General features: G+C 36.6%; 1 protein-coding gene across 1 annotated transcript in view; it reads left to right on the top strand.

The window, feature by feature from the left end:
- LOC123530315 (multidrug resistance-associated protein 1-like) overlaps positions 1 to 15023 on the top strand; it is a 58566-nt gene extending 43543 nt beyond the window's left edge. The window contains exons 25-31 of the mRNA XM_053520906.1: positions 7249 to 7375; positions 7596 to 7697; positions 8709 to 8852; positions 9939 to 10097; positions 10516 to 10682; positions 12747 to 12941; positions 13578 to 15023. Coding sequence (XP_053376881.1) covers positions 7249 to 7375; positions 7596 to 7697; positions 8709 to 8852; positions 9939 to 10097; positions 10516 to 10682; positions 12747 to 12941; positions 13578 to 13692 — 1009 coding nt within the window. The 3' untranslated portion in view covers positions 13693 to 15023. The remainder of the gene's footprint in view (positions 1 to 7248; positions 7376 to 7595; positions 7698 to 8708; positions 8853 to 9938; positions 10098 to 10515; positions 10683 to 12746; positions 12942 to 13577) is intronic.
- The last annotated feature ends 711 nt before the right edge of the window (positions 15024 to 15734 follow it).

Genomic DNA, 15734 nt, shown 5'->3' with positions numbered 1-15734 from the left:
TACCTATGAAAAAAAGTTTACTGTGGGGTTCAAAATAAGACGTTGAAGGCCCCAGATATGGAAATAACATGATTTGAGCCGCACCATGAGAAAACCAACATAGTGCGTTTGCGACCAGCATGGATCCAGACCAACCTGCGCATCCGCGCAGTCTGGTCAGGATCCATGATGTTCGCTTTCAAAGCCTATTTGAATTAGAGAAACTGTAAGCGAACAGCATGGATCCTGACCAGACTGCGCGGATGCGCAGGCTGGTCTGGATCCATGCTGGTCGCAAACGCACTATGTTGGTTTTCTCATGGCACGGCTATCATAGTGATTACATGACTTTAGTGGAGAGAAGTTTTATGCTACGTAGTCTGGTTAAAAACATACAGTTGGCTTTATATTTACACACGGACTGAATACATGCTCTTTTGGTTATCTTTTCAGTTCTCTTCTATTAGCATATACCGCAGGCTTGTCTTTAAATCTGTCCAAGCAAAAATATTTCTTTTAAACATGTTAAAACACACAAAGCTTAATAACACTGGATTATTAGTGCATTGAATTTAGCTTAAAACAAAATTGTTTAAAATTAAAAAATACAGTCCTTTTTTTACTCATAGGAAAACTATGAATGTGATATCCTACAAAAGAGAAATAAACTTAGATTATAACGATATTCTATAGCTGAAGATATTAAAAGAACTTTATTATTGTTGTGGTGAAATATAGCTGCATGCTCTTTTGATATGTCTAATTCTTGCTTTGCTTCAACAATAATTTGCGCATTTTTAGCTCACCTGTCACGTAGTGGCAAGGTGAGCTTTGGTGATCGCCCTTCGTCCGTCGTACTTCGTCCGTAGGCGTCCGTCCACAATGTCTTGTGAACACGATAGAGACTACATTTTGCAATCAATTTTGGTGGGCGGGTGGTCTAGTGGTAACACACTTGACTGTCAATCCAGAGGTCCGGGGTTCGAATCCCGGTCCAGGCACTGGAGATTTCTGAAATGCTCTTGAGTGTCTCCCAATGTGCGTGAAATTAGCCAGAGCAACCAGAGTAGCCAGAGTAGCCAGAGTTCAGCCAAAGTTCAGCCAGAGTTTAGCCAGTGTTCAGCCAGAGGTTAGCCAGAGTAGCCAGAGAAGTCAGAACTCTGGTTACTCTGGCTAGCCAGAGTAGCCAGAGTTCAGCCAGAGAAGTCATAACTCTGTTTACTCTGGCTGGCCAGAGTAGCCAGAGTTCAGCCAGAGAAGTCATAACTGTGGTTACTTTGGCTGGCCAGAGTAGCCAGAGTTCCTAGGATTTTAGCATGTTTTTGCTACTCTGGTCTGCCAGAGTAACCAAGTCCCATGTTCACAAAAGTTTTTCAGTCTTAGCTGAATTTGATTATGAAATCTAAGAATTGAGCCCTGCCATGAGAAAACAAACATAGTGGCTTTGCGACCAGCATTGATCCAGACCAGCATCTGCGCAGTCTGGTCAGGATCCATGCTGGTCGCTTTTAAAGCGTATTGGACTTGGAGAAACTGTTAGAGAACAGCACGGATCCTGACCAGCCTGCGTGGATGCGCAGGCTGGTCTGGATCCATTCTGGTCTCAAACACACTATGTTGGTTTTCTCATGGCGCGACTCATATGTCATTTCTATCTAAATAGCATGTTTGAAACTGAATTTCAATTTAATAACTATTTTCAAGTGGCTGTTTAGAGTAGCCAGAGTAGCCAGAACTCTGGTCACTCTGGCTGGCCAGAGTAGCCAGAGTAGCCAGCGTTCAGCCAGAGTAACCAGAGTTCAGCCAGAGTAGCCAGAATTCTGGTTACTCTTGCTGCCCAGAATAGCCAGAGTTCAGCCAGAGTAGCCAGAAATCTGAACTGTCAGTTGCTCTGGCTACTTTGGCTAACCAGAACAGCCAGAATTTCCGAGATGTCAATTGGTTCTAGCTACCCTGGCTAGCCAGAATAGCCAGAGAAAATACTATAATTCCTATTGTGAAATGAACCTTTTGGTACTCTCAGCTTTGATTTTTTAGTGTTTTATATGTATTAAGTGTATCATCGTACCATCGTGCATCGCGGTTTAGTATTAGATAAAAAGTCACGATTGTCCAAACGGAACGCCGTACATAACAGTGTGAAAATGGTGAAAAGTCAATTTACATTACTGAACAAAATTGATAGGTAAGACTAAATCAGATTAAATGATATTTAATAGTAACCATTATATATTGAATGACCCTCATACACTATACTTGAAATTTTTAGCTCGTGTCACTGTGTGACAAGGTGAGGTTTTGTGATCAACTTTTGTCTTGTCTATCAGATTGAGTCTGGCTCTTTGACTGAACTCAGTACTTATTCCATTTTATATTGTAAAAACTTAAAAATCTTCTCTAGTATCACAGGACCCAGAGCTTAGATATTTTGCAAGAAGCATTGGCAAGTACATCTCTTTCAAAATTGTTCAAATCATGGACTCCAGGGTCATATTGGATCTGCCTTGGGGCTTTTAGTTTCACATATAGTAATATATTAAATCCTATAAAAATATTCTTAGTTTCCTTTAGGCCCAGACTATATATATTTTGTATGTAGCATGGCCTAGTGAATGCCTCTCTTAATACTGAGCAAATCATGTCCTCCTTATGTCAAAATTGCCCCCGCGTGTGCTAATGAGTATGCAAAGTCTTACAGGAAGATCTTTTAAAATCTTCTCAAAAGAATTACAATGACAAGAGTTAAGATATTTTACATGTTCAAATCAATACCCCAGAGTCAAAATGGTTCCTACTTAAGTTTTATATAGAAAAAAAAATATGATATACTTACATAACAAAAATCTTTTTCAGAGCCACAAGGGCAAGAGCTGAAATATTTTGCATGTAAATTAGCAAAATAATGGAGTTCTTTCAAACTTGATTGAATCACCACCCCCAGGGCAATATTAGTCTCTCTCTGTGGATTATCAATATACTTCTAATCTTATACAATTACAATATAAGTTTAAAATTTCCAGAATGCCCAGAATTTAGAGTTAACAATTACAAATTGTGAATTTTTAATATGACTGTCATAACCCACAAGGTCCGTGTAAGCGATTCGGGACCTTATTCAGGACCATATGGGTCCTCTTGTTTATATTGATATCATAAACAATTGCAGTGAATTCCATATAACTTTGAGTGTAAAAATATAGAATATTTATTTGAAGGCTTCTGGTTTTGTGTTTTTTTAACTTCAGTGTTTGCCTTGAATTTGTACAAAATAAATTAACTTAAAGACATAATATAAAGAAAATGGAGAATAAATTTTCCATACTTGTTAACAGCAACCAATTCCTGAAATTTGCATTTTAAAGTTGTGGAAGTTGACGAAATGTTGACATGTTAACACATACACTCAAAGCGGCTTGATAACGGTATTTCATCTAAACCCTTGGGAAAGGTAGGTACTTGTGACATGCCAATCAAAACGCAAAATGCCATTCAAGAATTGATTTTGGTCACCTTATGCCATCAGACAATTAACTTGGTATTACTTGTGTACGTGTATGAAACGATATTGACTGTGTTTGGATTAAACAGTTATAGGACTGCTAACTGATAAGTAAGACAATTCTTTGAAGTCCGTTTGATGAATCACTTGATACATGAAACACTAAAAAACCCTGAGGGTACAAAAAAGGGTCATTTCACAACATGTTAAAGCCCTAGAAACTCTGGTTACTCTGGCAGAAGTCCGTTTTATGAATCACTTGATACATAAAACACAAAAAAAGTCAACCTTGAGAGAACCAAAATCGTCAACAATCTTCTCACACCTTTCCAATATAGCTTCCGTTCAAAACATAACTGTGAGGCTCAACTATTATATTGATAATCTCCAGTCTGGAAACAAACAGGTCTCATTGTAATGAATTTCTCGAAAGTTTTCGATAAGATCGATCATCAACTCATTCTCTATAAAATCGTGAAACTTTGTGTCTACAGAATCTCTCTATCCTGGATGCAATCTTTCCTTAGTAACCGTTCTCAATTTGTAGTAGTTGAAGGCTCACACTCTTTACCAGCTCTATCACGGGGTTCCTCAAGGTTCAGTGTTGGGTCCTTGTCTTTTCCTTTGTTTTATCAATTACCTTCCTGACTCTGTTAAAGGTAGAATACGCTTATTTGCTGATGACACTATCATATACCTCAACATAGATTCGTTAATAGACTCTTACAATCTTCAAGATGATTTGACAAAATTAGAAGAATGGGAACATAATTGGTCTATGGAATTCAATCCTGATAAATGCGAAGTAATAGGAATCCCCCTCCCCACCAAACCCCACCAAACAGAGAGAAAAAAATATCATCTTTCCATATAAATTACTTAATCAAGAACAAAAACTACAGGAAATGCTAAATATCTTGGGATTACTATTAGTGATGTCTTAACTTGGAAACACATATTGAAGCATACTCTCAGATTTATAAAACAATATGTACAATGTAAGAACAATAATATTAAAGAAACTGCCTAAAAACATACGTTCGCCCACAATTAGAATGCTGTAACACCATATTGCATCCATTGCAGAAAAAAAAACTAAGTATATCAGGTTATTATCATTATTATATTATTATCGTTATCATCATCATCATTATTATTATTATTATAATTATTACTAATCCAGATTTGTTGGGCGCCCATTTAATATAAAATATACGTTCATGGGCGCTTAACAATTATACATGTGACATATCGTAGATATGTAGGAAAATCACAAAAACATGGCAATATTATGCAATATTAAAACTAAAACTGAATGATTTGATTAATGGTTATTTGTACAACATTATTCGGGATGCATGTATTCTTCTATGTTCTAGTGTCTGCCATTTAAGTTTCAAGCACTGATGTTACGCTGCCTTGGTATGAGTAGCAAGAACATGTTAAAATCCTAATAAAGTCTTGTTACTCTCGCTGAACTCTGCCTACTCTGACCAGCCAGAATAAACAGAGTTCTGGCTACTATGGCTACTATAAATAGCCAATTGAAAATAGTTATTAACTTGAAATTCAATTTTAAACATGCTATTTATAAAGAAATAGCATATTGAGTTTCAAGATCGAATTTAGCTATAACTGAAAATGTTTTGCGAACACGGGACCTGGTTACTCTGGCTACTCTGGCTGAACATGTTAAAACCCTAAAAACTCTGGTTACTCTGGCTGGCCACTTTAATTAACCACTTGAAAATAGTTATTAACTTGAAATTCAGTTTCAAACTTGGATTACAAATCATAAGAATATGCTTTTTACATAGAAATGACATATTAAGTTTCATAATCAAACTCAGCTAAGACTGAAAATATTTTGCGAACACGGGACCTGGTTACTCTAGCTACTCTGGCAATACTGGCTGACCAGAGAAGCCAGAAATTGATAAAATCCTAGAAACTCTTGCTACTCTGGCTGAACTCTGGCTACTCTGTTAGAAACAGCCAGAGTAACCAGAGCAAATGATATCCTGGTGACTCGGTCTACTGTGGCTTCTCTGTTAGAAACAGCCAGAGTAACCAGAGCAAATGATATCCTGGTGACTCAGTCTACTGTGGCTACTTTGGTTGACCAGAGTAGCCAGAATATAATAAAAATCTAGGAACTCTGCGTAATCTGGTTGAATTCTGGCTACTCTGACCAGAGTTCTGACTTCTCTGGCTACTCTGGCTAAACTCTGGCTGAAATCTGGCTACTCTGGCTAAACTCTGGCTGAACTCTGGCTACTCTGGCTGCTCTGGCTAATTTCACGCACATTGTCTCCCACCTAAAGGCCTGCACTGGTTCTTCCCAGGAAAGACGGATTCGCGTGTATCGGTGCTATACACCACGCACGTTAAAGAGCCAGGCTAAGTTAGCCGTACACGTCTGTATCTAAAAAGTTCTCTCTGTCTGTTCTGGGGGATTTATCTCACTCTCTCCCTCTGGTCAGATCGCTCTGTGTCTGTGCTAGTAGAGGATGAATTTCGCGCCCTGTGTGGCTGCGTTTGCTATATGTTAAGCGCCTTTGAACGTGTTTGTCATGAACAGGGCGCTATATAAATCTGGTATAATAATGATATAATAATATAATTTTAATTAGACTTGCACACCACTTGTATTGGCGTAATATCTCGGTTCCTTTCCAAAACTGGCCAGATTCCGTCAAGGGTTCCAGAGTTAAGGCACCTTAAAGGGCCAAAATATACTATTTTGGCTTGTGAACAGGAAAGAGACCACACTTTGCAATCGATTTTATTCCGACTTGCACACAATTTGAATTGGCATAATATCTCAGTTGTTTTTGAAAACTGGCCAGATCCCATCATAGATTCGAGAGTTATGGCCCCTTAAAGGGCCACAATTTGCTATTTTGGCTTTTGCAGCCATAAAGAGACTTCATTTATGGTTTGATTTGATACAAACTTGCAAAAATATCTTTAACAATAATAGATGAATCCGTCAGATCAAATAATAGGTTCCGGAGTTATTTACCTTGTGAACACGATAAAAGTGACACTTTACATACGATTTTAAGCACATTTTCACACAACTTAAATCACAATAAGATCTCGGTTCCTTTCGAAAACCGACTAGATTTCTTCATTGGTTCTTGAGTTACTGCCCCTAAAAGGGGCAAAATTTTCCATTTTGGCCCCTTCATTTATGCTTTGATTTAATATAAACTTGCACAGAATATTTATCTTGATGATTTCTTATCCAAGTTTGAAACTGGGTAATGCGGGGTCAAAAACTAGGTCACCAAGTCAAATAAAGGGAAAAGCTTGTTCACACCCAGAGGCCACATTTAGGACCATATCTTATGAAACTTGGTCAGAATGTTTATCTTTGATGATTTCTATGCCAAGTCCAAAACCCGGTCATATACGGTCAAAAACTAGGTCACATGGTCAAATCAGAGGAGAAGCTTGTTAACACTCTTTGGACCACATTTATGACCTTATCTTCATAAAACTTGGTCAGAATGTTTATTTTAATGATTCCTAGGCCAAGTTCGAAACTAGGTCATGTTGGGTAAAAACTAGGTCACCTTCTCAAATCAAAGGAAAAGCTTGTACACTGTAGATATCACATTTATGACCCTATCTTCATGAAACTTGGTCAGAATGTTTATCTTGATGATTTCAAGGACAAGTTTAACAGGTGAGCGATATAGGGTCAGAATGACCCGCTTGTTTAAACTTTTAATATCTATGTTATGGATTGATTCATTTACAAGGTGGATAGATCTACGCCTATGTGTCTTGAACGTGCTATGTTTTGCTGCTACAACGTATTTTGTAATCATGGAGCGGGAGAGGCTTGATGGTGCTGTCGTTGGTATGGTCATCACATTCGTTCTTCAGGTATTAAACTGAATTAAGGACAAGGGTCTAAAAGAACATTGGAAGCAACGTTCCTAGGACGCGGACCAAAAGTTACCTAACTATTAATAAGTTCAAAGTGTAGATTTTCGAGAGACTTTAAATGTATTAGACAATCTTAGAAAATGTTTATCTATGTGTAAATATACGCGTACTCGGAATATAAGCCTATTTGTTTGACTTGTTTCCTACTATTTTCCAGCTGAACGGAAATTTAGAATGGTTTGTGCGCATGTCCGGGGAAATGGAGAGGGATGTAGTATGTATTGAACGCATTGGAGAATACTCTTCAACAAAGCAAGAGGTAAAAAATATATTTACACCTATTTTATACATAGTCGGTCATAATTGATAATATTTGTAATCCCCCATTGAATGTTTAAATTGTTATACACTATTATTACTTCACCCATAGTAAAATCTTTTTATGACAATAAATTATACAATCACCATATTCATGACGAAATGTAATATCAGTAATATCACATAATCATCATCAACATTATTATCACCATCATCATCAGCAGCAGCGGCGGTGTTTACCCCATGGTTACTGTTATTGATATGTTGAATGATGAGTCATCAATATATCCTCTGTGAATGTTGTATGTATTGCTAGGCGTTGTTAGCAGCCGTTACATATATAAAATTAAAGACACATAATGAATTTACTTGTAACGTGTCTATTGCGGGCATAAAGCACTTCTGTTTCATGTTAAATCCTAATTGTTGTAATTGTTTTCGCATGAAAATGACAATTGTTCATTATGTTTGCCTGGACACTGTTGTTCGAAACTGTAACAAGTGATTAAGCAAACGGTCAATTAACTTTCAAAGATATACTTCAATATTTTAGAAACATTAGTAAAACAAATGTATGAGTTAAAGATTATGAACACTCAAACGTATTTACAGTAAAATGAAAACATCGTACTAGAATTTCCCACGAAGACTAGTACTTTGAATCAAAATTTAACTTGCGGTTAGTTTAACAGCCCGCTAAAGTTTCGAACAACAGGGCCCAGCCTGCTAAAGTTTCGAACAACTGGGTCCTGGTTGCGTTCTATGCTTTTGAAGGATCTTTTCACAGATTTTATTTAATATTGATTAACGTTGTTGAAAAAAGTATTGAATCCATTCTCAATATTACATACCTTCGTTGGTCTAACGGTGTTGATGCATGTGTAATATCAAAAGTAGTGATTTTCTAACCATGTAATTATGCATATTATTTATTTGAATGACTGCTTCATTTATCTGAACATAAGATTAAAAGCCTTATGGAACTTTAACTCTTTCTTTTACCTTGTTTTAGGCACCTCTACATACATCTGTTGTCCCACAGAAATCGTGGCCAGAAAGCGGGAACGTTGAAATCAGTAACTACTCAGTGCGATACAGAGAAGGACTGGATCTAGTCTTGAAAAATATCAACGTCAATGTGAAACCGGGTGAAAAGGTAGATATGCATACTATTGCAGTATCTGATATAATTTTCAAGAGCGAGTATGTTTGCTCCTCCCACGTCAATAATTTGAAATACAAGATCAGCTTTGTCTTTGACGATCAGTTTGGCCGGTCCAGAACTTTGCAGTTCATTGAAGAATTTACAAACAACCTAGAACAACTTGTAACCATGACAAGACGACCTGGCCCATGCAGGAACATTATATATCGAACCTAAATGTCCTATTATTGTCACACTTTTTTGTCTGTTTATAGTTGCTAGGATTTAAGTTACACTGATACAGTTTTGATTGCATGGCGACATTCCAGCTTTGGATGGTAGAGAAAGACCCAAGGTGCCTCTTAGGGCGTAACTTTGAGACACGAGTTGTGCACTTTGGTAAAACCAGCCAGGTGGATGACTTTACCGCATGAAAGAATTCTACATCTAACCCAGTGCGATGGGAGCTCTTTTGTCATAGTGCAATTATTCATAGGACATCCGTGTTTTCTGACTTTACATCAAGAGGTGTAGGAATTTGTATCCTATTGTCACATTTAAAGTAAAAACGTGCTAAGATGTTTTTAAGGCTTTTTGAATCAGTGATTTTCATTAAATAACGATAACTTCTACACTTACTATTTTTTCAATGAATTATTTCTTAATAGTAACAGAAATCAATATGAAGTTTGCACACACTTTTCCAAGTCGTAGTATTCGTTTTCAGATATTTTAAATAGTTGGATGCAATGTTTCTCTAACCTATAGTCTGTATTTTCTCCAGTTATGACTACCTGGTTGCACTGATCATCTAGCCTATGCTGTCTTTTTTTTCAAGTAGGAATAGTATGGAGAACAGACTCTCTTGCCTATGCTATGTCCCTTTTTCAGATATGGAGTCAGAGACGCGATGGTTCTCTTTTCTTTTCTTCAGGTATGACTGGTTGGGTACACTGGCACAACTGCGTTGTCTTTTTTCAAGGGGGAATAGCTTGGTGCACTGGCTCTGTAGGCTGTGCCTCTGTTTTTGCTTCAGACAGAAAATAGTTGGGAAAACTGACTCTCTAGCATATGCTACGTTTTTTTCCTTTTTTCCAGGTAGGAATAGTTGGGCGCACTGGTGCGGGCAAAAGCTCATTGACGTTAGGACTATTTCGGCTAATAGAACCTGCTGCAGGAAGCATAAACATAGATAAACATGATATCAGCCGGCTTGGACTGTTTGATCTAAGATCAAACCTTACAATCTTACCACAGGTATAGACTTCAGTTTGAGTAATAATGAATAAGTACTGATATTTCTAAGAATATTAATCTACAAATGCTTGGTTCAAAAATAAAAAAAATATGAAAAAAAAATCGCAGATTAATGTTGTTATTTGAAAATATACAGAAATATACATCATATAAATACTGATGTTGAAGGGGGAGGAACATACAGATATTAAAGTTTGGTCATTAAAACAATTTGTTCACTGATATCAAGGAACATTAAAATTTTACTACTTTTGTCTTGGATGGGGTTCTTAAATGCTTAACGGAGCTCTTCGATTACACTTTGTCATATATTGAATCAACACGCAACAGTCCTTATACCCTTATACTTTAAAATAGTGTATATTACATTTTGCTGTCTTCAAATATCATAAAGATTGATTGAAATGTCATTCTCAAGGAACCAGTTCTGTTCTCGGGAACGTTACGGACCAACCTGGATCCCTTAAAGGCATTTACGGATGAAGCAATATTTACAGCCCTTGAACATGCGCATCTGAAGTCTTTCATAGATACGCTTCCAGGAAAGCTGAGTTATGATTGCGGAGAAGGTGGACAAAACTTGAGGCAAGTTCTAACTCATTAATGTTTTACATGAAAAGAAAATGAGTACGATAGGTCCTTCCTTGTATGATTTAGTCATTATTCACATCTTGCATATGGAGGGATGAAAGCGATTGAGATGTTTCTTTATTTGTATGCACTTTGAATCAACCTTCAATATTTACCTGTATTCTTTAAAGATATTTACGAAGGAAGACAATTGCTTTTAGACGGTTGTAATGGTCGTGAGAGGGGTTTGCTTTTTGTAATTAAATATCATGTACAGAATCAATCTGTAAGCTACTATTTTTCTTGGCTGCATTCTAAACTTCTAACGGTCTTCTTTTTTTTACCAAGAACAGTCCTTAATTGCCGAGTTGCGGACGTAAAATTGTGTCACTACATTGACTTAGTACTGTTACCATTTCTTGTCGTTTTTTTTTGGCATTTTGGCCGTGAAGTCCATTCAATGTTGCTGTGTCATACCTGTGCCAGGGGTCTTAAAGTGTGTTGTACATTTCATTACCTCGCATGAGTATTGCATCGAGAAATATGCACAATATTTCCACTGAAAACGCGTTGCATGTTCAAATCTGATATTCTATAATAATTTGAGCCGTGCCACGAGAAAACCAACATAGTGACTTTGTGACCAGCATGGATCCAGACCAGCCTGCGCATCCGCGCAGTCTGGTCAGGATCCATGCTGTTCACTAACAGTATCTCTAATTGCAATAGGCTTTGAAAGCGAACAGCATGGATCCTGACAAGACTGCGCGAATGCGCAGACTGGTCTGGATCCATGCTGGTCGCAAAGCCACTATGTTGGTTTTCTCATGGCACGGCTCATTACAATACGTCTCATAAAAACACTAACACAGAACATGCTTTTATTATTTCTTGCATTGTATGTTTCAAAAGAATCTTTTATAATTAATTTAGATTATAAGACTGTTTCATACATTCCAAAGAGGGACTTTTAAAACTGATAATAAGGCTATTGCTTGCATGTATTTATTCGTTACGTGTTAGGGCAATATTAATAGAAGGTGTGGTCGCTGGCACTAGACCAGAAGTAAAATGCCATTGTACATAATACCCTACCCCTAAGTATTGTATGATAGACATGGTCATGAACTTGAAAAATAATAGCCTGTTTCTGCCGCGCTATTCTCACGTAAAGCGCGCTGTCCGACAAATTAATAGTGTGTATATTGAGGAAGGAAATGATAATTTATCTTCAGTCGGGGACCAGTCACTTTTTCTCAATGTTTTTGATCGCAGAGAAAGTCTGAGTTTTTTAATTATCGTCAGTATTATGGATTTGTCTTGCACAAAGTCCCAAGAAAGTTTCCGGTTTAGACGACAACAAATATTCTGATTGGCTGATATGAAAATGTATGGCAATCGTTATTTTGAACTACACGTGTACGCTCAGATGCATATGTGGAACATAACTGTGTATAGTAATTTTTAATTCTTAAATAAACGAAACAAATGTAAACCACTGTATGATTTGTTATATTTTTGGTCCTTTGAGATCATAGATGTGCAATAAAGTTCCGCTTATGCCGGTGCTAGGGGGCGTTAGAGGTGTTGCACATTTCATTACCCCTCATGAACAGTCTCAATCTAACCGAGTCTGCTATTATTTTTCTTGGTTTCATTCTGTGCTTCCAAAGGACCTTTCTTAGATTTTATTAGCTGTCACAACAGCAGTTTTTAAGTGTCATGTGGCGGGGTAGAGTATCATGTACAATGATGTTTTATTTCTGGTCAGGTTTCACTGGATGTGGCCTCAGGATCTAAGTTGTTGAGGTCGCAGGCTTCAAAAGTCTGCACCCTACCACTATGGTTGAATTGTAGAATTCCTACTTTTGAAGAAACAGTCCAGATAGCTTACGAAAGGTCGTTTGTTCTGTCCAAATGCACGCCTTTGACTACAGTAGTGTCCGTAGGGTTATCTTGGGTCCGTCCCCACAGTCAATACGTTTGAAGTTGCCATATGACCTATAACTGTGTCGATGTGACACAGTAATACAAAGAAATAAGAGGTTCTGCTTAAACCTTGAAGTTTTTGATTTGCAGTGTTGGACAGCGACAGCTTATATGTTTGGCTCGAAGCTTGCTTAGAAAGAGTAATGTACTAGTACTAGATGAGGCCACAGCTGCAGTAGACATGAAGACGGATGAATTAATACAGAATACTATCAGGAAGGAATTTCAGGAGTGCACTGTGCTAACCATTGCTCATAGATTGAATACTATTATTGATTATGACAGGTATTGAATATAACCTTAGTTAATCCATGGTTTATGTACACATGAGACTAAGATACATATAGGGTGTTAGCCTTTTAAAAGTTCTTGTCTAAATACGATAATGAGCGTCTGTTAAAAAGTGTCCGTTAAATGAATCACCCGCTACAAGGAAAAATTGACGTGTACTTAAGACAGACGTAGGTCTTACAGGTGATCCGTGAACGTGTTCTTCAAAACTATTACAATTTTTAGTGTTAGAAATTTGTAACGCAATAGATGCAATCATACTTCTACAACTGCGAAAATTAATGTCTATCATTCAGAATATTTAGATGTGTGCAGTAATTTGATAGAGTTTATTATCTAAGTATAATTTGTTAGATGATAGGTTTTGATATTTCCTTGATAATTAAAATAGAATTTTCGCCGGTACATAACTAAAAAATTGTTGAAAATCCACGTTTACCTTCCACATCCAGCAAAAAAACAACACGTCATTGCATCCAATTTCTCAGTTATCAGAAGACATGAAATAAACAGATAGTATAGACTCAGAATAATCAAAAGAAGCATATGTATATCTACAATGTATCGTGAATTCATATTTTCTGTTTTGATTTATTTACATGTATTTGACGAGTGTTATTTTTTCTTCAGGATACTAGTATTAGAACACGGAGAAGTGAAAGAATTTGACAGTCCAAAACTTCTTCTTCAAAACAAGAAATCTGCTTTCTACGGTATGGCAAAGGACGCTGGGCTGGTTAAATAGTACGACAAATGTCTAGGACTAGGTTTAATCAAACAGTACATAAATGATAGAGTGAAATACAAAGTTTTAGTAAATGTCTTAAAAGTTTGTTGGTCTGCAATGAGGTGATATAACATTATATGAATGAAGGAATATATTACGCGAATTGTCACAATTCTAGAACAATATGAGAAAGGTTTATAACAAGTATGGATTGTAATACTCAAAAGTTATTTCGTGGAAAAATACCACTACAAATCAACGAAATAGGCAATATTTGAAACAAATTGTTGTGTCCAAACAATTTATTTTTTGTCCGTACGTCTGAATTTGTGTCGTGCATTATCTCAATTTCTCAAAAAGTATTTGACCCAGCCATCAAACCTCACAGGATTATTATTCAGCATGTGCAGTTTTGCACCTGGTGTTTTAATTAGGATCTCACACAGCCAGATCAGAGTTATGGCCTTTGACTTGGTCAAAAGTATGAATATAAAGGTCGTAAAAGTTTGTGTCACTTGTATCTCAAAACGTATTTGACCTAGGTTAAATAGGGTCATGGAACATAATAGGAATAATATTCAACCTTTTAAGTACTGTACCTGGGTTTTTGTTTGAAACCACGTAGGAATATTTTTCAGCATGTGAAAATTTTGTTTCGATTTCACTCTGCAAGACCAGAGTTATAACTCTTGACTTAGTCGATAATGTCCATTAATGGAACAAACGTGTGTGCCCTGATCTCAAAATTGTCTTGACCTAGAGTCATTAATATTTAATTTAGAAAATTGTTATTACATATTAAGTTGTGCACCTTATGTTCTCTTTGGGTTTTCACTCAGCTAGGCAAGAGTTATGGTCCTTGACTCATTGAAAAAATAAACAAGTACTTTAAGGTTAATATTTTATATACTTTGAAAATATTTCACCTAGAGTCGTGAAACCATGTACAGTGACAGGAAGTGGTGGAACCTGTGTGACGAGTACTAGCTAGGTAGAACATCAAGGCATGTATTGAAACAACCAATCATTCCAGGGCGGTGCCCCAAAATGTTTCTTGATTTGTTCGGTTTGTCCCTGTTGTCCAATTATTGTACTTCATGCAACTATTTTTGTGTATATGTCATCATTTACACTTTATGTACTCTTCAAACTAAACAATCGTGTAGGGTTCCTTACTGTGTAGAATTCATTCTCATATCTATTCCAAGTGGATCTAAATGTCCTTGTTTGATAACAGGTTTTCATTTCGTGTAATACAATATTTTAAAAGTTTGTTGGTTTTATTAACATTGAAATGTTTCTTCAATGCTAGCTATGATTATTGTCCTTTTCTGGCAATTACCTGTTTAAGGAATAATCTTAGTAATTAAACAAGTAGAAGAATGTAAATATTTTTGTTTGTCGTATTTATTTGTTTGAGGTTTAAATATTTATTTTGGTGTTCTCGATATTCAATGAACGCCCACTCTACTTCGTAGTAAAATGATAGGCCGATATGCGTAGAAGTGGAACTCCATGGAGATTGCCATGGCACATAGAAATAAGTATATTCTTCTTTTGATGAATTAGTAACGGAAACCATTATTCAGTTAAAAGAAACAGAATATTTCAAACACGAAATAGCGAATAAAACAACCTGCACCTACAAAGAGCTAAACCAGCACACATCCAACAGCTGGAGATGCAAGAAATGCGGGTGTCAGAATTTTTGGACCAGTTATTTTACGAATCTGATGGTAGGTATTTTATTAAAATGTCCATGTTTTTATTCGGATTGTTCTTGACACTCCTGATGATCCAATGTTCTCTTTTTATCAGTAATATTACTTGACTTTTGGATGTCCTATGCTTGGAACACGAAATCATTTCAAAGTCATTTCAGTTACTCCAAATACAATTAAACGATTAAAATCAAAACAGGGTATTGACCCTTGGGAGGGGCCTAAAGTTTGTAATTACCTAGTCTATAAAAACACTTGAAAACATTTTCATTTATGTTTGTGACCTTTCCATGAGAGATATTTTATGCTTGGGAAATAGATTTTAGTTTTGCGTGTTTT

Source organism: Mercenaria mercenaria, chromosome 13, assembly GCF_021730395.1.
Source record: "Mercenaria mercenaria strain notata chromosome 13, MADL_Memer_1, whole genome shotgun sequence".
Lineage (NCBI taxonomy): Eukaryota > Metazoa > Mollusca > Bivalvia > Venerida > Veneridae > Mercenaria > Mercenaria mercenaria.
This window is presented reverse-complemented; position numbering and strand designations above follow the sequence as displayed.